Genomic DNA, 26,924 nt, shown 5'->3' on the forward strand with positions numbered 1-26,924 from the left:
GCGTACCGCCAAGCTTAAGCGCGGACGTGCACCTCTCCCTGAAAGCACCATATTACGTCGCGTTCCGGCCAGATGCATTCGCGGCCTCGGGACGATGTGCGGATGCGCTGTACACGGTAAGCGGCCCGGTAGCGAGCACAGTGATCGCTGCGCTGGATGGCGCTAATGGGTTTAATGCAATATAAAGGGATGTAGCGTGTAGCTAGACCCCATAAAGCAGAGGTTTCTGTAGATAATGAATAAGATGCCAGTATTCGAATTCTAGGCATCTAGCTGCATGCGCTAAGCTGAGCGAGGAAAAAAAATGTCATGTCAAGGTTATGGTAAAATCACTGACTACGACAGAACCCAAGGTTCTGCTTTTTCAGGAGGTTTAATCGTAGTGCTTCCCCCGTGGTCATATCAGAAAAGTAGACCTTGAGAATATTCTGGCGAAGATCATGATATTTAATAAGACGGACCGGTCAAACGGGCCTATGTTGGAATCACCGCGAGCTTCTGTAGAGCATATGTTAACTGGTTGAGTGGATCACGTAAGGTTAGATAATACTAGCTACACCATTATTAAGACGAAACGTAAGTGATAAGTAAGAACTATGACTACAAGCATATATATCTACTTTTGTGTATATGTTAGCCAAGCTGCTTCGCGTCGAACTTGGTTAGTTTGCACCAGATAACCTTTAATAAAACTCAACTCCTTATTTTACGCGTAGTTACGAAGACGTTGAGTGTAAGTGAAGATAATTGGCACTAGAAAATCCTTCGATTGTGGCCAAGCTGCTGTTCTAATACTCGAATGCAGTTTGAAAGCAATAATCTTTTATTGTGGTATATTCGTAGTCGCAAAATGGTTTCTCAGATGCTAGAGAAAATTACAATGAGTGAGGAGCGCATTTTGTTATTTGATTGACCCTAGATGATTAACGTGTGGCCTACATAAATGCTCCTAATCAAGAAAAGTTAAGAAATGCTGTAGTTTAATCAACAGAAACAAAGAAATCCTCAATAAAAGTATGTTACAGCGCTTGTAGTCAAGAAAATAATTTTTTTATACCAAAATTTCACAACTGTGGAAAACCACACTCTAACTGTCATGTCCCATTTCCTGGAGTGCCAAATTTAAGTGTAGTGTAATATTGTGGGTTTTGTTTCTTTAAAAAAATCGCGAAAAATTTTTTTTTTCTGCTCAGTTACAGCAAGACGCCAATGTCAAATTCTGATGTGTAGATACTGAGAAATTTCTAGGAGACTTCAAGCAAAAACCAAGGCCTTCAAAGGAAGCTATGCTTACGACATTACTGTTTTAAACGCAGCACAAGACATGAAAAGCTATTCAGAAGCTGCTGAGAAAACAGCATTTTCCTGTTCTCACATATTTCGATGGCAACGTGATGTGTGGAGCAGAGTGGAACAGAACGTATTTTTATCAGGCAGCCACCTGAAGCATTTTTATCATTTGTGCGAGCAAGATGACTTTCCGTTAATCTTTCTTCCTGACAAGTTTTCGTTCACTGCACACAGAAATACTAGCTGTTGCTTTCCGGATAGGTGTTAGCCATTTTATGGTAGGAACTGCTGCATTTCTTCTCCCAACTTTCTTCCTTAGTTTTATTTTCGCCAATTCCTAATCATTGCGCATTCCAATTTCTAAAGGTTTGTGCGCGCTGTGTCACTGCTGGGACATAAATTCGCCTCCTGACATTCATGGTCGTACGCTAGTTTTTATTCGAATGTCTCAAGAGAGTTGGTGACTAAGGATAAATGGATGAAAGCAAAAATATTTTGCAAAGGAGCAAGAGTGGTTTTTTGTATCTATTACCATGATGCGCTTTCACCGAAAACCAATGGTGTCAATGCAGTGGCAGATGTGCATATGCGCCGGGATAGGTTCGCACCGAGCTTGTCGTATGCATGCGCGCTTGTTCACGTAGCGGCTCGCGGATCAATGATCGCGCAAAGTGCACAATAATGTTGACGTGGTAAGAATGCCTTCTCGTATATGTAGTTTTTTCCACATTTCTCATAGTGCTAAAAGTTTGCCTTACTTAAATTTTACTCATATTTCTAAGGCAGCAGCGGAGGTCTAAGATAAGCGAGCGCGACGACAGTCGCAACTTTTTATGTCCCTCTTTAAATGTTATGGTTTGCATAGCTGCAGCTTGGAAAACGTCACGTATAGAAAGATTTTGAGTTGTCTGCATTTTTATAATGGCGAAACAGAAGGAGTATTTCTTCCTTTTTTTTCAACACTATGTAGCATTTCAGAGACAGCACTGTGTGGATCAACAATTCGTACTTTAGGAGGCACTGCAATCAAGGATTTTGAAAGAAACTTAACCCTTTAGCAGGCAATATAAGGAAGAGCATGGAAATAATTTTTGTTTTGATTTGTAGTAGGTTTTGTTACTTTAAATGACCAGCAATGAAAATTATAACGCGTTTGATCAAATGTTTTGTTGATAGCATAAAGTAAGGAGCTCAAATCTGGCAAAATGACATGTGTTACTCAGTCCTTGAGGAGGCACTGAACAAAGCAGTTCGTGCTGACATTTAGTCAGTTTGCCCCTTAAGCCTGGCATGCCTTTAGGGAAGAGTCCCCAGCTGCCCTCTGGCCAGATGCACTGACTTTCATTTTATTTGGAATTCACTACAGCGGCCATCGGCGAGTGACGTGCATTTTTGCGTGCAGATCATGCTCTCGCAACGCACCTCTCTGCCGTTGTTCAAGTCGCTCATCTTCATCACATGCGTTTTCATTGCTGGAGTATAGCTCCGAGTCATTCGGATGTAGCGGAACAAGAGCGGCGCGTTTATCTGCCGTACGTGCTCCGCAGAAGAGCGTTTACTCCATGGCTACAAAATAACGATCAGTATTTTGCTGGTCGGTTAGCAGAAAAAAAGTTTCAATAACAGTCAAGCCAACGTTTTGCAGTAATTTATATCTTAAATTTAACCTGAGGACAAGTGTCCGGATCACTGCTGAAAATTCAACACCTCCCCTCGTACCTCAAATACAAAAGTCATGTTAAGAAGCTAGAATTGAGGCGATAATGCACACGTAGTCCTGGGCTTTATTTTATTGCTCGCTTGTGATGTCACATTCAAACCAATTTCAGAAATGTGAACTAGCTGCTGCATGATCTTAATTGACGGTAATATCGTACCTTCTGGCATCTCAACAGTTTTGTAAAATACGAATATATCCTTGCACTGTCACTTCTACTGCAAATGAGGTTGTGTGCAGGCGTAACGTTTGTGAAGTCATCTACGAAGCTATAGGCTTTTCGAAATGGTGACCGTGAAAGATTTGCTGGTTTTGAAGCTAGAATTCTGTCAACGTGGCACACGAAGGAAGAAAATAATGACTCCATTTCAGTGCCCAATGTGGCCATTAAGCAGCGTCGATTATCGACCCATACAAGTTGAATGCAGATCCTGCTTTATGATAAAGCTAAATCCAGGCCAACAAGCTCGACATTTTAGTGCCTCGTGTTTTATGGCTGCCTATATCAGGTCAACAATACTGTTTATCTACCAGTTGAAGAGTTAGGAGATATTTATCTATGAAGAAAATTGGCCCTAAAATTAAAGGATAAATTAATTCGGTAGAGTCTGCTGGTTTCTCTGGCTGTAAATACAACGATAATGCATCGATGAATTCATTTGGCGCTACAGAGCAGAGTTGTTATAACGCCCCATTTTATGCAATGGTTAAAGGGTGAACTTCACACTAGCCACTTAATCTCAGGTGCACACTTCCTGCCGAATAACCTTCCGTCCTATCAGAAAGAGCTCTAAGCAATATTTGAGTCCACGAATAATTACCCCATATAACTCTTGCGTCCGCACTAAGCGGCAACACCCTTGCGGGAGCTCTGCAGCGTTCGAAGCTCGATCGCTTGGGAACCACAAAATACTCCCCGTGATATATAAATGCGCACGGCAAGAATGACCCCGTGTTGAGTAAAATATATCAATAACCTCAATGGAATTAGGCACGCCCTCTATGCAGATATAACAATTTGGATTAGAGGCGGCTGCACAGGACTGCAGCAAAAAAAAAAAAAAAAAAAAGAAAAACACCTTCCAAGTAGTCCTCAATTGCAGCAACAACTACTCGAAAACCTGCGGGCTCATTTGCGCACTAAAGCTGGTAATCTGCACTCCTGGCCACTAAATCAGGAGCTCGACGAAGACCCCGAAAATGTGATATTCCTGATCCAGAAATGCTTTTTGAGGAAACCGGTATCCTTAAAGTCTGCTCTCTCCGTATTCTTGGCATAAAGCTCCCGAAATATTGCTCAAGGATCGCAACGCTCCCGAAAGTTCAGGCCACTGTTACTGTCACGCCGCGGCGCCCGGTACGCCGCTTGGCCAGCAGAGGACAGTATGAAAGAACAATGTACCGTACACATTGACCAGGCTGTCGTCATTAGCTACATATCATACGCATCAATGTATTTGAATCGAAAGAAAGTAGAAGTTCAAAACTCAACACTCTCATCAGCAAATCCAACAAAATCGCCACTGATATATCTGAACGCGCCTCTACACAACGCCTCCTCTACTTCTGCCTTCGTAATACCTGGAAGGTGCTCGCCGAGGCCTACAAAGTAAATCAAATGGAACGCTCAAAACTAATTGAAACAGGACGTACAACCAACAAGAAACTCCATACAGAAAAGACGTAGAACCAAAGTACACCAAGCGGCGTATCCAGGATTAGATCAGCTCATATATCACCGTAGCATCCACTCCGCGAAATACGCATCGTACAGGCCACAAGATCTGGAACCAGGCAAGAGTTTACGCCCTTAGTGAAGCACAGGGCACAAATTCGAAAACCATGAAAACCATATATACCCTAGCCTACTCCATTAGCGCCATGAAGTTCACATTCACAGAAAATGTACCTGACGCAGATAAATGACACTGACGCAGCAGAAGAGGCTTAAATTGACTAAGCCCTCTAGACGAGCAATGAACAGGCCATAATCCTTAGTGATTCGCAGTTTGCATGCAGGAATTTTAAAAAGGGAACAGCTGCCAGAGCAGCACTTGAATTTCTTCGTCGCACCACAACACGCCACCTCACAGGCGCTTACATCTTATGGACTCTGGGGCACACCCACCTGGAAGGAAACGGGGCCACCAACGCCTCAAGCCCGAGAATACGCTCACTGGGCACCACGTCCAGATGATTTCGGAGCACCCAGGATGTACACAAGAGGTATACAGACATCCTCCGGCATTAGATTTGACAGAAGAAAATATTCCTCATCTCATTCCAAACTAACCAAAGAAGTATTCACCCTCCGAAAAATACAAACCAACAGTCACGTCCCCGGCAGCTTACTACACATGATATCGTTCACCACCTGCAAATATCCGAGTACACATGCTGTGACGTACCAATCATGCGGCAGCATATGGTGTGGGGATGCAAGGGGCCACATTGCATTATATAACTACTAGAGGCCTAACGCAAGAGTAGTGAAGACCTAGTCTTAAGTCCAAGCCTGGATGACTAGCGTAGTCTTGTCGACTGGACTAAGGAGATGGCTCGGGTTCCCGTCTTCCTGGACTGAGGATGAGGAGGTTGCCCTCGTGGGGCGAATATTTCCCGTCTGCTTCCAGTAAAAGTTTCTTTCTCTCTCATTTCGTCGGTCCGAGGATAACTAGACTACAGATGCTACCCGGGTGCGCCTTAATGATGAGTTATACTACCCGATTGCGAGGAGGATACCCTCAGAAAAATATAGCCTTCTGCGAACATTGTTCAGGAGTCCAGTACTTACAGCTCTTTTTTGTAATCGCTAGCTTACGTCTGAAAGAAGAAGTTTTGTCTGTGCTTTCCTCACTGCTCATCGTCGACAATGTGGGAGATAGAATAAAGCAGCTTCAAGCTTTTACCGGAAACACCTGACTGTAGTACGTTGGATTCGATCTAAGCATTCTGATTTTTCTGCCATTGCCAGTACGAGTGATTTGTGCTCGTTCACAAATTCAGTAGCACCGTTCGGTGTGGACGCCTTTGGACGTACCTGGTGAAACGCACTCCAAGAGCTGTCTCCGTATATTGGGATGAATTCTCCGCGGTACATGACGAGGTCGGGGTAGATGGCGTAGTCGCACCACCCGCCGTCAAACACCTTCGCGTCCACGAAGCTCTCACCGACGACGCACATTGTCATGCCAGGTCGACGCGTTGTTGTCGACGTCGCTAAGGCTGCATGGTAGCGCGACTAAGTTTGGCAGTTATAGAGAACCTAGATCTATCAACATATAGAAAATCATCAACCAGCTGCCTTTTAAGAGGTCTTTCGCGAGCTCAAAACACGCGAGTTTTCGAATCCCTGCCAGTGAGAAAAGCCAGCTCTTTGCTGCTTGCAGCCATTGGGGCTATTCTAAAAGCTCCAGTTTATACGCGCGGCTCACTTTACGTCAGCACCGGTAAGCCAACACAAGACACTAACTGAAAGCAAGCATGAACGTTTGAGAAAAAAAAGCGAGGGATCAATTCTACGGGATACAATAAAATATCCTAATCCAACAGCGGCCTGTATGTATCAAAGCATACCTACTATGCGGTGGTTATAAGTGTGCACAATAGCGCATGCGGGTTGTTTGCTGTAAGCGATGTGTGCTAATGAATCGTCGCCTAATGAATTAGCCGAGGGGGAAAATGTATCGAGACACTTAAGACCGCCTAAGTATATGAGGGTGAGAGCTCACTTGTGCTGCGATGCCCTATTCTAAAGCACGCGCTGCGTTAAGCCTCATGGTGTACTGAGGTGATTAGTACATACAAATGGACGTACGTAAGTCGGTTCGAATATTTATCGCTCAAATAAATTAAGAGATGCATATAAATAAGACAGTGAAATGGTACGACACCACCAGAAGGCTGCAAGAAGAAAAACTGCATTAGAATTTTGATACGAAATAAGACAAATCTGGCGCCATATGCAGGTTTGTTAGGGATGCTCTAAGAAAAAATGGCACGCCAGATGTGACAAACTCGGAATATCCCTGACGCAGGAACATCTGCTATGGATGCAGTTATTCAACTTGCCATTCGGTGGCTCAACCCAGGCTGGCGTCGCAGTTTCAACGTGAGCGAGGGACTCGAACCGACGACCTCCTATGTGACTCGAACCCTCGACCTCATGTAAGCTCATGTGACACATGTCATACATTGTTAGTCGGGGGGGGGGGATGTCAACTCTGACAATGAACTCGAATCCACGACCTTCTTTTTTACTCGAACCGTTGACCTCATATGCGGCCATATGACAGTCATACGTTGCTAGTCTTAGAGATGTGTGCGCCTGCTTTGACTATGGTAGTGCTTGAAGGCCACTTGTAAAGTGAGGCGAAACTTTGGGTTGTACCTCGAGATGTGAACCTTTCACTCCAAAATGTTTATTAGACATGCGGAACCAAAAATACCAGCATACTGGTGCTGCAAACGCAATACTGTATACTGCTTTGTTACACTCTGAGTAGCACAGTGTCTAAATAATTTTCATACGTCACACAATTAAAGGAAACGACATTAAGGTTTGGCGTCTTTTTAGCGCAGACAGATTTGGATACCGTAATTGAAAGCTGTTAGAAATTATTGCTCCTGCAAGCTTAAAAAAAAACACACGACATATTGACTACGAGCGGTGTGATATTAGGGAGCACATTACGCTATATCTATGCATGCAAGTTAATTAGTCTTATCGGGAATTCCTTCTTCCTTCAAAAGGCTATTCAACATGAAGAGTTTTAAAACTGACGAAAAAAAATGGCTTTGCTAGGGAAGGCCAGTTTTTTGTTCTCGTCATTCTGCCAAGAAAAAAAAAAACAGCGATCAAAATGTGCTAACTCTCGACCATGTGCCATGTGGGACTTGAGGCTTTGGGTGCACACTAAGGAACGAACGCGATCCACATGTACTTTGTTCCAACAGTGCTTGAGCCCTTTATGAATTCGAAAACAGTCTCCAATTGACGAAAGAGTGCCAGAGAGGAAAAAGCTTCGAAATAAACCTGGGCCCTCAGAGAGAAAGATCTTCATGTGGCTTGCGTTCGAAATATTTCTATTGTCCTCTCGACAAGTACTGAGCATCTCTTTTCAACCAGGTACTAACCTTAAAAACATTTTTTTTTTTTGTGTTACGCAGCATTTGGGAAAGTAGGTATACATCAGAAAAGAAAAGTGCTCTTCAGAGATAACTGCAGATTTGTAATTCACTATTTAAATTGGGTGCCTTTTCATATTGGAGGCACATGCTGGAGCCTTTCTTGATTATATATAACGTGTGGGGTTAAGGCACTGTCACCGGTGACGTGGGTATAAAAGGTAATAACTAGCTCGTAAACATTGCATCAATGGGAGTGCCACATAAACACCCTGATGAGGGCAATACGGCAGGTAACACTATACGGCAGCAAGGACAGAGATGCATTGCTTGCTTAGGGTAACCACAGGAGTCATAGCCATTGGAATCACGGGGAGGACTGTAGGCAGAGTTGGGCCAGTGGATCCTGCTGTACCCCTTCTTGGCCCGGGGCCTGGGACGATGATGGGGCCGCCTCCGCCGCCGCCGCCGCCTCCGCCGCCGCCTCCGCCGCTGGAGAAATCCTGTTCGTCGCCTGTAATGTAGCCAAAACAACGATTGCATTCGTGTCTTTTCTATTCTGATGCTGTCGTGTTTTTACATTCGACTGTACGATCACCCAGGCAGCGGAAACTTGTTGGGGGCACGTATCTTTGCCATGCAGCCTTCCGCGCAATATTTCCTACCAAGAGAGATATTTCAGTAATAAAGATAGTTTTGAACGAGATGAAAGAGTGAGGGGCTACGCCTCTCGGGTCGATTAATTTCGCGCGAACTCGACATTGATCTCCCTTTAGTAAGAAGCGTTAACCACAACTTAACCTGCCAGGTGTACGCGCTGGAATAAATAGAATAAATCCGAGTTCGGTAGGCATCTACTGCGAGATTCAATTGTTTGCTGAACCTCCACGGGCTGCGTGAATATCACAAGAAATGTTGAGCTCGTACACACTCGCATGCATGCCAGAAACACCATAGCATGGGTATCTGAGAAGAAGGCGTTACAGCATAGATGGCCAGACCTTTGAATATGGCGAACAAGCGTTAAGGACGACCACTTTGAAGAAGGGATTTCGGGTGTGCCTCCTCTAATGAATAGTGAACTGACGAGATCTCCCACTCGCTGTGCATTCATACTATTCTTAGTGGTCACCGCGTTCGGCTGCTGAACGCAAAGACGCAGAATGAAATTACATCCTTGCCGCTGCGTTTCGATGAAGGCTAAACGTTGAAAGTGCCTGTGTGTATGCGAGTCCTGTAGAAACTAATCCGGACGCCCCTACTACGGCCCTTATTATACAATCCACCAGTCCCCTTTTCGTCCACTGTCTCACGGCGCGATCGCTGTGCTCGTAAAGTTTCACATGTACTGCGCTTCAAGTTTGCGCATAATAGCTGTTAGGGTTTTCTGTTATCATCTTCTACGATTCAGCATGTATTAGACCAAGTGGTGGTTCTCAACTCTGCACTAAAATGAGCCAATTATTCTAAAAAATATTTAAAGCGGTTGCACCCTATTTGTTAGTTGTAGCTTACGCAAAAATGTTGCGGTTGTTTATTTCGACAAAACTTAGAAGAGCGCAAGCTCTGTTAAGCATGGCTGCACGATTGTTTCGCTGGTATTATTTTTTTTTTCTCGACCACATGAGTATGTGAGCGTCTTTGCGATGCTGGTTAGACTAGCGGCCCATCGCTTCGGTATCAGAAGCAGCCGACGCCGTCTTCAAAGAGGTGGTCGAAGCCGGCGGCAGCCTAACCTTTGTGTATCGGATCATATTTGCATTCTCATCAACCGAGCTTCTCGCTGTTCGTCGGTTCCGGCAGCCAATTTAGACCAGTTCCACCTCAGCGCTTCTTCACTGCGACCTATATCGTCTAGATCGTCAGAAGCCTGGCGCCTACGCCAAAGATTCCACTCGCTCAGTCAGGTAGGCGCGTCGTCCATGGCGAGACTGAGGAACAAGCACCCGCGCAGCAGATGTTATACCCTAGCCCCTCGGTGTCTCGGCGCGAGCGGGTGGCCGCGCCTCTAAAGCCTGGCGCCTACGCCAAAGATTCCACTCGCTTGGTCAGGTAGGCGCGTCGTCCATGTCGAGACTGAGGAACAAGCACCCGCGCAGCAGATGTTATACCCTAGTCCCTCAGTGTCTCGGCGCGAACGGGTGGCCGCGCCTCTCCACAGCGCGTCTCGTGGTATGAGGTTCCACATACACTTCCATTCCGGCGCCTCAAGATGAAATTATGTCAAAGGGGACCGTAGGAGTTTCAGTGTGATGAGTAGAGCTATGCTATAAAATCTGGGAGACATTTAAGCTTCGCCGTGCTTAGTAAGGCTCGACAGCGTTCGTGAATCCTGTCTAAGACTCCTCGTGCAGATCCTGGTTCGCGTGCTTGTATTTTGCTACTCATTTGGTCTTATGTCTGCCTCTGTTATTTGACGCGTACTTATTAGCATACAGTCGTAGGTTACCACATTATGTGCGAGACCACCCGGTTTAAATATGTACCCACGTTAACCAAAGCGCATAAACATGCTGACTCGGGATCCAGGATTGCTTACTTCGGTTCCCATCTCATCCTGCTACCTCAATTAGATGACCCGTTTTTTAGCTCATGCCAACCTGGCGACGATGTGTGGTCTTGGGTCGTCGCACAGTTCTCCCACAAATCGGTGTTCGGTCATGTCACCTAGCAGTTACCACATGCCAGAGGCATGCCGGTGATTTTTCAGTCAGAACGCTGACAAAAATGTTATCGGGTTTGTTTGAACAAAGCCTTGACGGGTGTTGAGTTATTTGCGTTAACACAATAGAACCTTGCCGTGAGTTGCGAGCGAACAATCACGGGCAGGTCTTTGGCAGCTGCACTATGGCAAATGACATGACCTTGCGCTCACAGGTCATCTCTGTCATCACGAGGCCACACGGCGTGACAGAAGTGGAGGGTGATGCCAGCTCGTGTGCCTCCTTTGAGATGAAGGGGGTGATTGGAATCCAGTCTTCCAGAACCCTTGGATCCCTTGTCAGACAAGCTGCCCCTAGGCTTTGTAGGTGCTTTCGAATGGATTGGTTAATCCTGGCCTTATATCTATGTCGGGGGGTAATGCACATAATTTGGCCGCTTGTGTGTGTAGTGTGTACGAGCTAACAGAGACAAACATTAAGGTATCCGTGGTATAGCAAAGAGAAACGTACATATAAAGGAACGAGGATCCCCAAGGGAGCCGCAGACGGGGGCCAATAAGGCTTCCGCGTTCTACCTTTTAAAACAGACCTTATGTCTCTCCCAATTTTTGAATGAATTACGCTGTTTTAAAGATCATCAAGTTGCCCAAATGATGCCTCACAAGACATTGCTAACACAGTAACAAAGCCTTATACTTGTGTGAAAATACTTCATTGTGGCAAATAGCGCTGTGATTATCACTTTTTTCTGAATAAAGCAGACAAATTATGGCTGTATAATTTTTTTACAGATTGTGTTTTAAACATTTTGTCTAACTTCACGAGGAGGACTTGCAGCATTAAGGCGAAACCAGCTTAACATTCAGCAGAGGGGTTCCTTGTTGACTGAGACAAGCTTGAGTGTATGGCTGTTGCGCTTCAGATTTCAAGCTTTAATGTGATATCTGCTGAAGGGCTATGACGTGATGTCGTCAGGGGATCGCGATAGCAATACAACCTGTGCATGGAGCCCTTCCGAAAGGCAGGGTTCATCCTGTATGGGGTGGTAATCATAGTCGCGCTTTACAGCCCGGCGCGGGCTGTATGTACGTAGGGGTCATGAGCTGCTCCGTAACGCTTCGCTGCGTGGAAGCTCAATGATCGGCCTAACTACATGATTTAAGATTATCATATACGAACGCGAAGCGATGAGCGCGTGCTTGTTGGGACGGCTCTGCTTATAAAGGCTGTCTAATTTTCCAACCACTTCAAATTCATATCCTTCCAAGCTCTCCTGGCTCAAGGCTAACATATCCTCGAACTTGAGGGCCGTGTATGTATTCAGCGCTGACCTTCGAGCAAAAAGGCTTTTTTTGTTTGTTATCTGGAGTAAATATAAGTGTGAACGAAAAAAAAAATATGCGGGAAAATGTTGCGCTCCAACCGCTAAACGCATCTCTGTGAAATTTTGCAAAATTATATCCGCTGAAAAAAAAAAAAAATGGAAAAGAAGGCGGAATTTTTTTTTTAGCTCAACGAGACGTTTTGCCAAACTACACGTCAATAAGATTGCATTTTGGGATACGTAGTAAAATTTGTTAATCTCGAGAGGATAACTACTGTGGTGACTTGGAATTTTAAAGCTGGTTGTAATGCATGTGTAACATGTTCAGACTCTATAGGTAGAGGCTACTCAGAAAATGTGACATCCAAAGGTTCCAAATGACAGAGTGTTGCTGTTTTCTATTATCTCAACCTGAAATAGCTGGTGAAGGACTATACAAGATAAAATAATCGCACAAATAGAAAGACGGAGAACAGTGAGGTAGTACGTTTTTTACAGTTACAAAAGTGACCACCATTTTTAGCGTCCCACTTACCATTCTCCACGTCGGCAGCATCGCCTGTAAGAAGCAAAATATAGAAGCAGGTTAACTTGGGCAAATGCAAGCTTATTAGTTCTTTTAACAAGGAAACTCCTGCGCACCGTGAAGAGTGACTTTCTTTTTTTTTTTTTTGTATCGACGGAGGTGCCATTCTGGTATTTGTCTAAGGCATGCAACTGAAGTGCAAACTCGATGTCGTGCCGCGTAAGAAGCAGTTTAGGTTTGTACCCTAACACTGGGCAGTGCAAGACACGCATAGGAGCGAAAAATCAGCGGCTAGAAAATTGCTGAGAACTTTGCCACAGCACGCGGATGATCCTTAAAATTATCCTTCCAAAGACGAAATGTCACCGCCAGGGAAGCACTCCATAAGTGTAAAACACGGCAATTTGAAACAATAGAGCCAGTAACCTATCCCGCTCCCCCCCTCCCCCCTATCGCAACCACCATTTTTCCCTCCCCTTCTTTATCATTTCGGGAATAACCTTTCTCTGAACTAAGCTATCTTAGGCCCGCTGGCGGTGTAGCAAGCTGCCCCGGAGCAAATAACTTGTGATAGAATCCTTAAGAAAGGCGACATCAGTGACTTAAAGTACTGCAGACCGATCACCTTAGTTGACCAAAATAATTGCTAATAGAACCATGGTAACCTCAGATTTCGATCATTAAAAGTTCCAGATAGGTAAAGGATTCTCGGCAGTACTTGGTATTCATACTATCGACGAGATGTAAGGGAAATGAGAAAAATATAATCAACCCCTATATAAACTTTATATATTACCAAAACTCATCTCATGTAGTGAAACCTTAGCAGTCACGCAGGCATAGCTGAGCGAGGATATAGACGAGCCTTATGTGAAAGTACTAGGCAGTATCTATAGTGGTAATGCAACAAATATCGCCCTTTATGAAGAAAATGCTAAAATCCCAATAAGTAAGGGTGTCAGGCAAGGAACCCGGTATACCCAATGCCATTCACCGCTAGCTTACAGGAAGTCTATAAATATATTGACTGACTGCGAACAAAATAAGAAGAATCATTATCCCTGTTCAGAACTAAGGTTCATAGAGAATACCTGAGTAATTTGAAATTCACTGGTGAATTTACTTGCTAAGTAATTCAGGGAGCGAATAGCAAATTATGAACAATCATCTAGACAAGCAAAGGAAGACAGTAGGTATAATGTGCAGAAAACGAAATAACAGCCTCGGAGCGTATGACATACTGGAAGTGGTAAGGAAATATGTCTATTTCAGACAAACAGTAAACGTAAGTCCGAGCCATGAGAGTGAAATAACTGGCAGAATAAGATTTGGCTGGAGCGCTTGTATCAAGTACTCTCAGATTATCAATGGCATATTTAACAGTGCTAAGCGAAAGAGAATTGTACAATTAAACAGTTTTACCCTATGGATGCTCACCTAGACATTAAACATGCGAGGCTATTGAGGAACGTTCGACTTAAATCGGGGAAGTGACGCGAACTAAGGAAAAGAAAGTGATAGGGGTAACGTTAACAGAAAGGAAGCGCGCAGAGTGGGTCGGCGAACAAACGCGAGTTAATGACGTACCAGTCGAAAGGGAAGAATACACATGTGTGCACTTATTTAAGTATCACATGCGGAAATGCGAAATCTTATCGAGTTCCCTGCCCATACTACCGTTATGAGCCTCGTCCTGTGTTTCACTGCTTTTCAATCATATCAAAACTGTTTTCTACTTAGTTATATTATTCAGTTTAATTTTAGCAATCCTTTTATATACCTTATTTTTATTATCTTTTATTTTTTATTTTGCGTTCTGTTATTTTTTATATTTTTATTTTTATTAGCCACTTTACCTATTGTACTCTGTTCATCAGTGTTATGATTTTTTGCTATACTCACACTTTTCATATCTTATCTATCTTATTTCATTGTTATAATCGTATTATCAATTCTCAATATCCTTAACTATTGATATCTTATCGGTAACTACCTACCTAATGTGATGACGTCTAATGTATACCATTAGCTAACCTAAATTTTCATTGAGGTGCGTTATAAGTCTTACGTTGTCACAAATGTAGACAAGAGAGGGAAAGAAGCCGAGGAGTTCTATACTAACCTTTACAGTAGCCAAATGAGTCAGAGCAATAATCAGATCGGAAGTGGTAAGGAGCAATCAGACGTTCCGCCACTAGCTAAGCACGAGGTTAAGGAAGCTTTAGGAGCTATGAAAAGGTTTGGTTTGGTTTTGTGGGGTTTAACGTCCCAAAGCGACTCAGGCTATGAGAGACGCCGTAGTGGAGGACTCCGGAAATTTCGACCACCTGGGGTTCTTCAACGAGCTGTGAAAAAGGGGATTGCAGCAGCAATCAGAGTAACAACTCGTGTTAGTCACATTCTAGTGGAAATCAAGATGCAGAAATGGACATGGACAGGACATGTATTGCGAAGAAAGGATATCCGGTTGCCGTGTAACAAATTATAATCCTAGGGAAGAAAAGCACAGCAGAAGACGGCAGAAAGGGAGGTGGGCGGATGATGTTAAGAAAGCCGCAGTGGTCAAGTGGATGCAGGAGCACAGGAAAGGGATAATTGGAACAAATGGGAGAGGCCTTTGCAATGCAGTGGGTACAGTCCGGCTGATGATGATGATGATCAGGCTTATATATTTTATATCATTATCATTTCAAGACATTACGACTTTAAATAGTAACAGTACTCAGTCTGATTACTTATCTCATTATAATTAGTAATATCCCGTTAATTACCGGAAATCATTATTTATTGTTTCTTTTATTGTTATTTCCTGCACACATCTCGTGTCCACGCATGCTGACTAAGCCTATCATGAACTGAGAAATTGTTTCGCCTTAATAAATGGGCATGACAAGGCCATGTGATGTGAAGGCAAAATAACCGTTGGTCTTTAGAAATGACCAACTGTATTTCTAAAGAAGGGAAGCATTGAAGGAAGGGAAGAGTTGCATTGTAACTGCTCTGAAAAAATAAATGTGTAAATGAATATTGTTATTATTACCAAGGTGCGCCAGAAAGTTAGGTAAGATGCTTGCAGGTAATAGATGGTTGCAGCTGGCATCAGGACCGGGTTAACTTTAGAAATACAGTAGAGGGCCTTGACTTGCATTGGGTGTAGTCAGGTTCATATGATTATAGTGGTGCTGTTTTGGAAGTTCGGGGGAAAACCGGTTGTGCCTTAGATGACTATCGAGGTCGAGTCTATTTGCGAGCGGGGGCCATTTCAGTCCTCGCATGCTTTTTTTGAGGGGCAACAACATCACCGCGCATCACAGCACGCACCGAATCCTTCGCTTCCCATCAGGGTCATGACACGCTACGCTAAACAGAACGCCACGACACCGCTTTGGGCACTTAGATGTTAATTTTGGAAGTTATCTATGATTTTCTTCTGGAGCTGCGGCAATAGTACATTTTTGGCCTCTTCTGGCATAGGACGCAGATATTACATGGCGCTCATTTTAAGGTACTAAGTATCTTTGCTATTACTTATCGTCCCTGTAATAAGAACAGCGAAAGATATCCCAGTCTTCATATAGCGCAGGCGAGTATTTACGTACACGCTGTGGAGATCATCACTGTTTCGAAATTCTGCCTGCCAGAATGCGTTATGAGAAAACGCAGTCTTGCGGCAGTAATGTAAGACACAAGATATTGAGTCAGCTCTGCACGTTATCGGCTACTTTTGCTGTGAACGTGGAGAAGTGACAGGGGCCAACATTTTATTTTATTTCTAGGCTTGCTTGACTCAACGTTTTATCATGCACAGCTCTGCATGCGTGCTGCGAACGAAACGGTAACGACAGAGGGCAATAGAGATAACTATGCTCTATGACAGCCTAATGAATTCAGCGCCAATGCCACTTTTGCTTCGTGGAGAAAAAAAATCATACGAAAATTATGAACTGCTAGCTTGTGCAATTAACAGTAAATTTAGCTAAATGTCGGATTTTGTTCAGGTTTGGTGTTAAATTTCATACGCAGTTTAGAGACTGAGCACGACCACCAAAGAAGCCTGCAGCAGCAGAACGAAACCTACCTATGGTGAAGGCCACGATGACTCCGAAACAGACCACCAGTGCGACGATACACATGCCTGCCAGCAACCCTAGGGATAACTGTGATGAGTCACCACTGCGAGGAGAAATGTGTATAAGGAGGCGTACTTTTATCCACACTGCGGTGGGCTTCGAGCCGCCGACACCAATGTATACGTCTGAAAGAAGCTGACATTTTAGTGACCTGCACGAAGGCGTGACTAGCCTTGTGCGCCTGTCGTTGTTTTGTCGGAAAATAAGCGAGCTTCGCGTGTCCCCCTGCGCGAAACAATTCAAGTTGCTTAATCGTTCATGCAGCAGTGGCTTTGATATCAAGCGGACTAACATTTAATTTATGACGCAATGACAAATTCCGAATGTCACCTACTCCTCTAAAAGTAGGTGCGATGATTTAGTTTTCTGTTAGAAGTTTAACGTCCTAAAGCGGCTCAGAATATGAGAGATGCCTTAGTGGAGGGCTCCGGAAATTTAGTCCCCCTGGGGTTCTTTAACATGCACTGACAACGCACAAGGGCGCCTTGCTTTTCGTCTCCATCGAAAATCGGCCACCGCGGCTGAGGGTTGCATCCTGCATCCTTGTGCGCAGTAGTCGAGTGCCGTAACCACTGCACCACCACGGCGGGTTAGAGGTATAGGTACGAGGCAATAGCTTTTATGACTTCCGTCGGCATGTCCTCTTGTGCATTCTTGTTCTCGTACACGTAGTGCGTGATCGCCTAATCAATCGCTTAGTTATAGTGCTTCTAATATACTATAGGTTACCAGCTACCGGCTGTGAGCGACCATCCGCAAAGAAACAAAGTTCTGATTTAACGATGCCATAGGAACGTACCTGCCTGACCTAGGAGTTGATTGCTATCCCAGCCTCCTACCTCAAGTGAGCAGGCCGAGTTGCAGCTTCTCCCATCTATGTGATACCAAAATTAATCGTGACGTCAGACAAACCTGAAACGAATGGGTGCTCGGCCATGTCAGCTGCCAGTTTACATCTGCCAGAGCCACGTCTAAGATCTTTCGCTTGTAATACCGCTAACCCCGTTGTTTTGTGCAGAACGGTATATACATGTATATGTAACGTGTCGTGTTAAAATGGGTTTCGGAGCACTATTGTTAAAGCGAGAACTTTAGGAGCCCCTTGCTCCAGACAGTCCGATTTCGCGTAGTAGGCGTTGTGAGCGAAAACTCACAGGGAACGTGGTAGTTTCATGGTGATATGGCTAGATGAAAGTATTATGTATCTGAAATTGGCTTATAGCGCAGATAGATAAACAGAGGAGTGAACGCTCTGTTCTGTCACTGCATTCCTACTTGTGTTTGTCGGCCTGCGCTAAAACCAAATGCAGTAATGCACCAACTAGCCTGCAAAAACGTTCTTGCAAGTGTTATGTAATGTCACGAAACCAGGTGACAAGGCCGAGTAGATAGGAGGATTGGAGGGTGGAATGGGAATGGAAACAGGGATTCGTGAAACTCGAGCGATGCATTCAATCTCTAGGTTACTGAAGTACGTTCGTATGGCCGCAATAGAACGCAGCTTCTTATTTTGTTGCTTCGGCACCACAAACACGAGGACGGCGAAGAAAAAAGACAGAACTGGTGCTCGCTATCAAATAACTGGGGTGGTTTACACCATTCCTTTATCTTGCGGCAAGTAATATACAGATCAAGCAGGGCCCTGTATGCACGTGCGCCTCCATGAGCACGCTAGGGCACTTGACAGCTCTAGGAAAGATTTGACTAACCATGTAAAAGTAATACGTGCACATTACTGTTCGAAGAAACGCGAGTTTTATGGCGGCATAGTGACAACACAGCCCTGAATATTATGAGGACATTTACAATAAGGCAGTCAGGTGATAACTGTGTGAGTGCGCCTTCATTATTTTTTCTTGACGCCGAGTTCAATTGTCTTCGAAATGCGCATTCAGAGTGACATGGTTTGAATTAAGTCCCTTTACGTGCTTTTTTTATTACTCTGGTGCTTTAATTACGCGTACCATTGCTTTTTGTTTTTTTTGGTCTTGTGTTTTCTCCTTTTATCATGCATGGCTTGTTTCAGTAAATTTTCTTATTTGATAGTGAGCGCCAGTTTTGTCTTTCTCTATGTTCGTCCTCGTTCTTGGGGTGCCGAAAGAACATGGATGTGCTAGCCAAATTCTGTACCCTTTTAATCTTTTTTGTATCTGTGCCTGTTAACCTTTCACATAACATGGTAGCTTGATTATCGTTGAGATACTAGAGGCACTAATTAAGAATTTGGGGATTGGACAAGTAGCAAGGTGCATGTAAAAGCCGTAGAAGCCGCAGATGACAGCTACTAGCGCTGTCTCGCCATACTAACAAAAAAGGAGCTTAAATATCCCCCTCCCCCTCTCCTTTTTTATGATTTGAAAGGAATGAATGGGTCCCGAAGATTAAATACACGATGTCTACTCAGTCGGACTAATATGAATACACACCCCTTTCACAGAAGCAATTTTAATGCCATTCGAATCGAATATCATTAGTATCTGAGGTCCTTTTTCGCCTGCTACAAGAAAAACTTTCATGTCAGTAGGTTTAAATGACATTCGCCATCGAATGAGTTTGGGAAACCTATTAGTTACTGTTGACGCCAGATACGCAGCAGAAAAAAGCAAGACGACAAAGTATTGTGTGCACAGTGAAAGTTAAACATTATATTTCTAAAGTTTTGTTTTAAAAACTTAATTTATGTACACAAATAATCGTACTGCGCGCTCTCATGGAACATCATTCCTCTTGATCACAGCAGCGGTCCAGGCATGCTTGCAACTAATGATGGTTTTGGGTTCTGTGTTTCTTGCTGGCCGCTTTTCCTCGTGCGTTTATCTCTGAACTATATAAAATTTTAACTGAGTGCCTAACAATTTGGGCGTCAATTGCATGCACTACGTGTCTCCGTGCGTCCCCGCACTGTGTACCCGTGCTGCGCTGCGTTACCCGCATTGTTTGTTTACATTTACATGGATTTATGGCTGACTCGACACTTGCTTGGATTTTGGATGGCTAAAGTGCTACAACACAACAAGAAACAATGTTTTTCGTTTGAATGATCGAAAAGAAACATTTTAATCAGCTTAAATATGCTATAAAATTATTTCAAACGACTTTGATATGCACTGATGCTCCATAAGCGCAGTATTTTTTTTATCGCTGATTGTAATTACCATCATTTGCAAATAAGATTATATTTTACTCTGTAGCATCGAAAGAAATCGAATGACATTCGATTCGAATAACAATAAATCTTCTCGTGTGACAGCGGTATCGGCTTCACGAATGTTTTATTTTGTTCCGATCTCTCCGTGCAGAAGAAGCACTATTAGAGCGCAGCTCTACTCTTCGCTCTGCAACTCCCAAGGTCACTCAATTGCACGTTTGACTTGGAACCGCGGAAGCGCACGCCATTGCCCGTTCCTTCGTCTTCCTCGTACCTGGCACTCCTAGCACTGCCTTGAGCGTCGCCGCGTTAGTACTTGTCGTGGACAAGAAATACTCTCCAATGTCACACCATGTGACTAGGTGGGGAATTTATTAGAGCTTAAAGGCCGGTTCACATGCAAGCGATTGTACGAACTCAGCGACCAGCGGCAGCAACAGTGCGAAAAATTTCCGCTTTGTTGGAACTGCTTCGCATTCGCCGCTCAAGCCGGCGCGACAGCTTAGAAGGTTTTTCATTGCCACGGCAAAAATCGCGAACGTTTTAGATCGCATGCGAAACCGTCTTAAACGCTAGTAATGAGTCCTAGCATAGCGTCTACAAACGCCCGTTTAAGCGTAACAGAACCGAATGCTGTTCTGCCCTACCAATTGGTCAACAGTGTAGTTATGCTGAAACGAATATGAATCAGGCTTCCTTTTCTTATAATGAAATTCCTAAATCAGGACATTATTTGTACTTTCAGTATACTGCTTCATATTGTTACGGAGTACAGTATCGAGATGACGGCGACGCGCTGGTGTGGTGTTGTGAAGAAGACGACGCTCAGGCTAAGCTGGGTTTGTTCTGGTGGCGAGTGCTTCTGACAGTCAACTAGCGGTCCTTTTCATTTAATAGTAAATGATGTTAGAAAAAAATCCTTGGCCTTTTAAATTTGGAATTGGAGGACATGCTACTTTTTGGCGAAGGTCGCAAGCTGGACGCGCTCCACCGGAATGACTTGACGTGCGGGCGAACCTGGAGCGCCATGAACCTGCTGACCGCCTAACCGCTTCGCGTAAGCCTAGCGGCGTCCTAGTTTGTCTGCTCCGCTGGCCGTCAAACCGCTCTGCTAAAGTCTCTAATAGCTGCTTCGCCGACGCTTGGTTGCTCAGTCTCGCCATGAGTGAGGTGCGTGCCGCTCCGACTACATTAATGCTTCACCGAGGTCGTCAGGCTGAGTCTGATCTTCCATACAAGAAGCAGCAGCCAAGAGTAAACGTTATAGGTTCGAGGTAGATAGTGACAAAGAGCGAGTAGCTCGCATACAGATAAAGTCAAATATGACCATGTAGCCGTGCCTAACATAGTTTACGTTCCGATAACTAAGTTGAACCGCAGTAAACCTCCACGATTTTCTATGCCTGACGTTTAGAGCCTCGTTAGTCAACTTATTTTATGCGCCCATTCTACGTATTTAACAGTAGCACATCAGCTAGGGCCTTAGTTATACAGGGTTGCTTATTTGAACCATGCGACATTTAAAATGTGAGCAAAGTGGTAGGATAAGCAAATGTTTAGCGTCAAGTTATCTCTTGATATGCTTCGCACGCAAAGTATCCACGTACGAGGGTAGATTCTCGGCTTCTGATGAAACCTTTAGAAATTGAGAGCTACAGTACCATGAGGTGATGATTACCTTATGCGGATTACAATAAGTGAGAAATTATAGTTCGATAGAGAAAAGGGCTAAAATATTTCGTGATGTACTTACCGCTCTTGAAGTTCACATGGCATGAAAAAAAAAAAAAACCGCGAGTATTGTCAGGTGTTAGACATATGCAGCGAACATACGCAGATTGACAAAGAAGAAGTTCTTTTTGTAGACAGGTAGACGGAGCGCCTGCGTTTCCAAATCTACAGGAAAATGCGTCCGCAATCTACCGCGAAGTTACCTACAATCAACGTTAGGTGCTCATAAGTATCTGGATAAAGCAGGGCTTCTTATTGATGGCCGAAATGATAGATATAGACCTTGCATACTTTACGAATATTTTCTGCCATGCATCACAAAATATTTATTTCTACCAAATGTGAGCCATTTCTTCTAAGGCTTTAAAGCAGGAAATAGCTTGTAGCCTGCATTGCGAACTGCGTAATTAACTGCGCATGCGCGGACGTCATTTCGAAGCCGTTGTGCGCGTTATCGACATTTAAGGGGCTACATTCCAGCAAAAGGTTGGAACACCTGAACTTGGAGCACTGACTATGCAGAATTTCTGGCAGAGCACAATATCATTAGTCTTTTTATTTATTTTTTTTTTGCTTAACGAAAAGCCATTTTCTGGACAAATATTTACGAAGATTCTGGTGCAACGTTTTAAAGACCTGCTTTAAAGGATACGCCCAGCTTTCGTAAATGCATGTTGAAGCTTGGTGGAGTGAGCATTTATTAAAGCAATAATGAAATTTATTCGTTTATATCAAGAGATGGCCCGGTCAGATATGAAGTGGACAACAAAGTGAGCAGAAGGTAATACGTCCGCTATCTGTATTGTTTGCAACAAATGCGATTGATGTGCATTTGACATTCCCAATTTTTAAATATTGCTAATAATAGAATCGCCGGCGACATAGATGGTACTGTCAGGGGCAGAAAAAAACGGGCGTAAAGAAGGATGTTCATTGTCAATAACGTGTATTCACTTGCTCAATGTTAGAACACGTAAGTCCGAACTTACGTCAACAAACCGGTCTCCGTACATCGAATAATAAGACAGTTGCGGTTTCAAATCCTTACTACGCGTCTTGGAAACTTTTGTCTTCGATAGCAAATGTGGGCTTCTGAAGTTTTAAGCTTGCCTTTCATCTTCACTTTTTCACTGTGCCATAGTTAGGCTATAATTCGAGAAACTCTTTAAAACGAGATGCTCGAACTACATACAAGGCCTCTCTGGATATCTAACTTACAACCAAAGAGTATCTCTAGCTTACTAAATAAAGCTATTAGTAACTCACTTTGGCGCTATTTCGTGCTTTGTGATGGCATCTTGCCGCAGTCTGAATGCTGATTTATTCGCAACTATGGCACATGGCTATATTTGTGCGGTATTCGCAGCATCAATTTGAAAGATTAACTGAATAGCTTGAACTTAAGTATTGCTCATGATTTCTAAGTGCTCATGAATATAGAGGAGTAATTATGCTCTTTGTTTACTTAGAGGAAATAAATAAAGCATCACTGATTATGTGCTAGCCCACAGACGTTCCTCTCTATGTCTTCAAATTTTCCCATACGTTTACGAGCATGAAATGTTTCCGCTCTTCTGCTCTTCTCAGCCCTCGGCAGCAGTGCATAAAAGGTCCTGTCCTGAAATAGGCTTCCGCATGACAGCACGCCCACATATAGATTCTGAATCTTGTAGCGGCAATTGACCTCGGCGTTCTTACTAGAGAAAGGCTGTTCTCTCAAACAGCCGTTTTAAAAATTGAAGCACTGGCGTCTCCATAGAAATTCAATTAAACACAATAAACTAGGATGATTTTTAAAATAGAGGCAATCGTTGCACAGTAAATTACGTAATCCCACTTTTTAAAACGAACAAGGACATTCGTAAACATGTAATAGTTGACTGATCATTTTCTCTCCAGTTTGCTTGCTCAATTTTTATTCTAAAAGCACAGTTCTTTGGAGCAAGATAATACGCTTACCATCGCCACCAGAAGTGGTGGATACTTGACTGCCTGTAGAGAAAAAAAAAACAAAAAACGTAAGAAATTGGACAAGCGGTTAACACGATCGAAATTGAGGGCCTTAAATAATATTGTAAAAGAAATACATTTCAGTTCTATTTTTAGATGATTACAAGCGTATAATGAAGAGCCTTTTAATTCTGTAGCAGTACGTTTATTTTTTTGTGTGATTGAAATTTATAAAAAAAAAGAACTCCTAAGGCAATAGGAGTTTTAGCCCGTCGGCTTACGCGTCTCAAAACATATTTGTATTCATATTCAAGCGGTTTCTTTTCGTATCGCTGAGTGAACATGGGCGTATCCGAATACTTAGGTTAATAATCGGCTGTCTATTTTTTGGGTTGAAGGCAACAAGGAATTTGTACAGCATTCCGTGACTTCATAAGAGAACGTTATTGGTGTAACGTTGCATAGGAATGGTCGCCCCAAGATATCAGTGTTAATTTGTCGATGCAGGTGAATGTGAAAGCTGAGGTTTAAGCATATCTCTGGCGCGCACAATTTTCCTATAGCTCTTCAGGCGAGAAGTATCCTTACATTTTTGTTGCTGTTTAAACGCACGAGCTACACGCGGAGAAAATTAGGAATTAGGTCATTCAACGAGCGTTTTATTTCGCCTAGTTTTGGACCTTTTGAGAAGTTTTTCTTCAATGTTGGCGCAAGAACAGTCGCGCGCAATATGACTGGCAGTGACCGGCAAGCATGGCCGTCGAAGTGCTTTCCGGAAGTGCGGTGGGGCAAGCAGACCGAGCGATTGAAGACGAGAGGGAAGCCTTTTGCGCCTGAAACAGTAAGCCTTCTTTCCTGCGTAGTCTGCTCCTGGGAGTACCAAGTGCTCTATGCTGGCCAGGTTTTATGGCGTCATCGGCGCCTACGTTATGACGTCTGTGCCAGAATGGAAGGTGCATGACGGAAGGGCCTTTTTTATCATGAAGGTTTATCATGCTTGGTTTCGTTTTTTCGTGATTGACGGTGTAATTTTCGCGACACTAGAGCGTAAGTTACATATGCGATGCATTGTTGCGTGGAAGAAAAGAAGAAAAAAGAAACCCCATGCGGGTCAAGTTTCACGGTATCAATCTGCGTTTCAACGTTGCAGATGCAGTCGACTGTCGGAACTGCGGAATTCTTTCCATTTCGTATTCAAGCGCACCACCTGTCACCACGACCGTTCATCTAGAAAGCATGCGACCATACTCTGGCGAAACGTAGTAACGTCCGTGTGCTGTGCGATTCAGTGCACGTTAAAGAATCCCAGGTGGTAGAACTTTCCTTAGTCTTCCACTACGGCGTCTCTCATAGTCTGAGTTGCTTTGGGGCGTTAAACCCTACAAACTAACTAACCATTGTGTGTGGTAAACAAATGCGACATCGCTCGTTTGATTTGGTTTGGTTGAATGCTACATCCTAGTGCATTCTGTTCGTGAAAAAAAAATGTCTTATGAAACTCTGGTCGTCGCGATTTTTAAGGCAGCATGTGCCGCAACATGCTAATAAATAATACTGATCAGCCACGAGTCTTCCACTATGATATTGAAGGAAATTTAGTTTATGCTTGTGTTAATAAGTGCATGGCGCGATCACGCAGCACAAATCATTTTCCCACACTTTTGTCCCTTCTGTTTCACTGCAGACATGAAGTAAACGCTGAAACGGGCAGCTCATTCATCATTATTTTATTTAAAGCATCAGGGTTACGGTAGATTTGATTCAATATAAAACGTCCAGGGCAATCCGTTCAGTCTGAATCGGGAAGTTAATCATCGCCGCAATGTTTCTCTGCACTCAGTTCTGATATGGTTAAAAAAAGTGCGAACGATGCATTATTAGTGCATTACCAAGAAGGAGGTTGACATGTTTTCGCATATGTGGTTGTGGCTTCTCGTTCGATATAGCAGTTTTAATCAATCAAATCCGGCGCAGATGGTCAACATTTGTACGGACACAACACACGGGCGCCTTTCTTTTCGCCCCCACCAAAAAGCTACGTTCTTTTTATCCCGAGCTCAAGCTGTGCTACATGCTCAACGGAACGTCAGTACATCCTTTGTTTTGTTTGATATATGGAGTTAAGTGACATGGGATAGGAGGGGCGCACTAGTGGAGGGCTTGGGATAATCCCGAGCATTTGTAGTTCTTTAATGTGCCCTGAGATCAGACAGTGGTCGAGTGTTTTGCATTTCGACTGATATAATGCATTAAATCAAATCTTCTGAACTCTTGCTCGCTAAGAAAGGGAAGCAAGAAAAAGGGAACACAGTCTCACCGCCAAACTGAGACATTCCGGAGACCGCTGCAAAAAATGGAAAAAGGAAGAAATTTAATACATCACTGTTTGCATTACCAATTCAGTTTTGTTGGAGGAATGTATTTACGCCTGCATTTTCACAGTTGATGCTGAAGCGTAATAATGAAAAGAATGGTTATTGAATGAATTCCGGCATTGCTTTTCAGTCAGCTTAACATGCAATTGTGCATTAACTCCGGTTAAAGACTTGTGTCGTGCGGAAACGTGCGCCAGTGGCAATCGTTTTTGATACCGCTTGCGATTTGGGAATTCAGAACACTCGATATTTGACGCAGCGCAATTGAACGATAAATCACAAATTACGGACCATTCGTCCTATATTCCAGTGGCTATGAAGAGAATTGAGCACAGGACACCTTCTCTTTTAGCATGACCGCACTAGTGGAGGGCTTGGGATAATCCCGAGCACTTGAAGTTCTTTAATGTGCCCTGAGATCAGATATTGGTCTAGTGCTTTGCATTTCGACTAATATAATGCCTTAAATCAAATCTTATGAACTCTTGTTCGCTAAGAAAGGGAAGCAAGAAAAAGGGAACACAGTCTCACCGCTAAACTGCGACGCTCCGGGGACCGCTGCTAAACATGGAAAGAGGAAGAAATTTAGTACATCACTGTTTGCAGTACCGATTCAGTTTTGTTGGAGGATTGTATTTTCGTCTACATTTTCACAGTTCAGGCTTAAGCGTAATAATTAAAAGAATGGTTATTGAATGACTTCCGGCATTGCCTTCAGTCACCTTATCATGCAATTGTGCATTAACACCGGTTAAAGACTTGCGTCGTGCGGACACGTGCGCCAGTGGCACTCATTTTTGAGACCATTTGCGATTTGTGAATTCAGAACACTCAATATTTGAGACAGCGTAATCGCACGATAAATCACAAATTACGGACCATTCGTCCTATATTCCAGTGGCTATGAAGAGGATTGAGCACAGGACGCCTTCTCTTTGGCATG

The 26,924-nt window shown here is 43.6% G+C and overlaps 1 protein-coding gene and 1 long non-coding RNA gene across 2 annotated transcripts in view; both read right to left on the reverse strand.

Annotated features, from left to right (window-relative positions):
- The window catches only part of LOC146185823 (uncharacterized), a 41,145-nt gene extending 32,547 nt beyond the window's left edge, over nt 1-8,598 (reverse strand). The window contains exons 1-2 of the mRNA XM_084607922.1: nt 8,550-8,598; nt 6,048-6,232 (exon numbers count right to left, since the gene is read on the reverse strand). Coding sequence (XP_084464048.1) covers nt 6,048-6,197 — 150 coding nt within the window. The 5' untranslated portion in view covers nt 6,198-6,232; nt 8,550-8,598. The remainder of the gene's footprint in view (nt 1-6,047; nt 6,233-8,549) is intronic.
- Nucleotides 8,599-8,608: 10 nt separating this feature from the next.
- Nucleotides 8,609-16,821, reverse strand: LOC146185824 (uncharacterized). Its single transcript, XR_014707821.1, has 3 exons — nt 16,726-16,821; nt 12,657-12,680; nt 8,609-8,648 (listed from the first exon to the last, which is right to left on the reverse strand). It is a non-coding gene; the product is annotated as an uncharacterized LOC146185824 (long non-coding RNA).
- Between the last annotated feature and the right edge of the window lie 10,103 nt (nt 16,822-26,924).

Source organism: Amblyomma maculatum, chromosome 6 (genome assembly GCF_055883805.1).
Source record: "Amblyomma maculatum isolate TAMU_Amacu chromosome 6, ASM5588380v1, whole genome shotgun sequence".
NCBI classification, from domain to species: Eukaryota; Metazoa; Arthropoda; class Arachnida; order Ixodida; family Ixodidae; genus Amblyomma; species Amblyomma maculatum.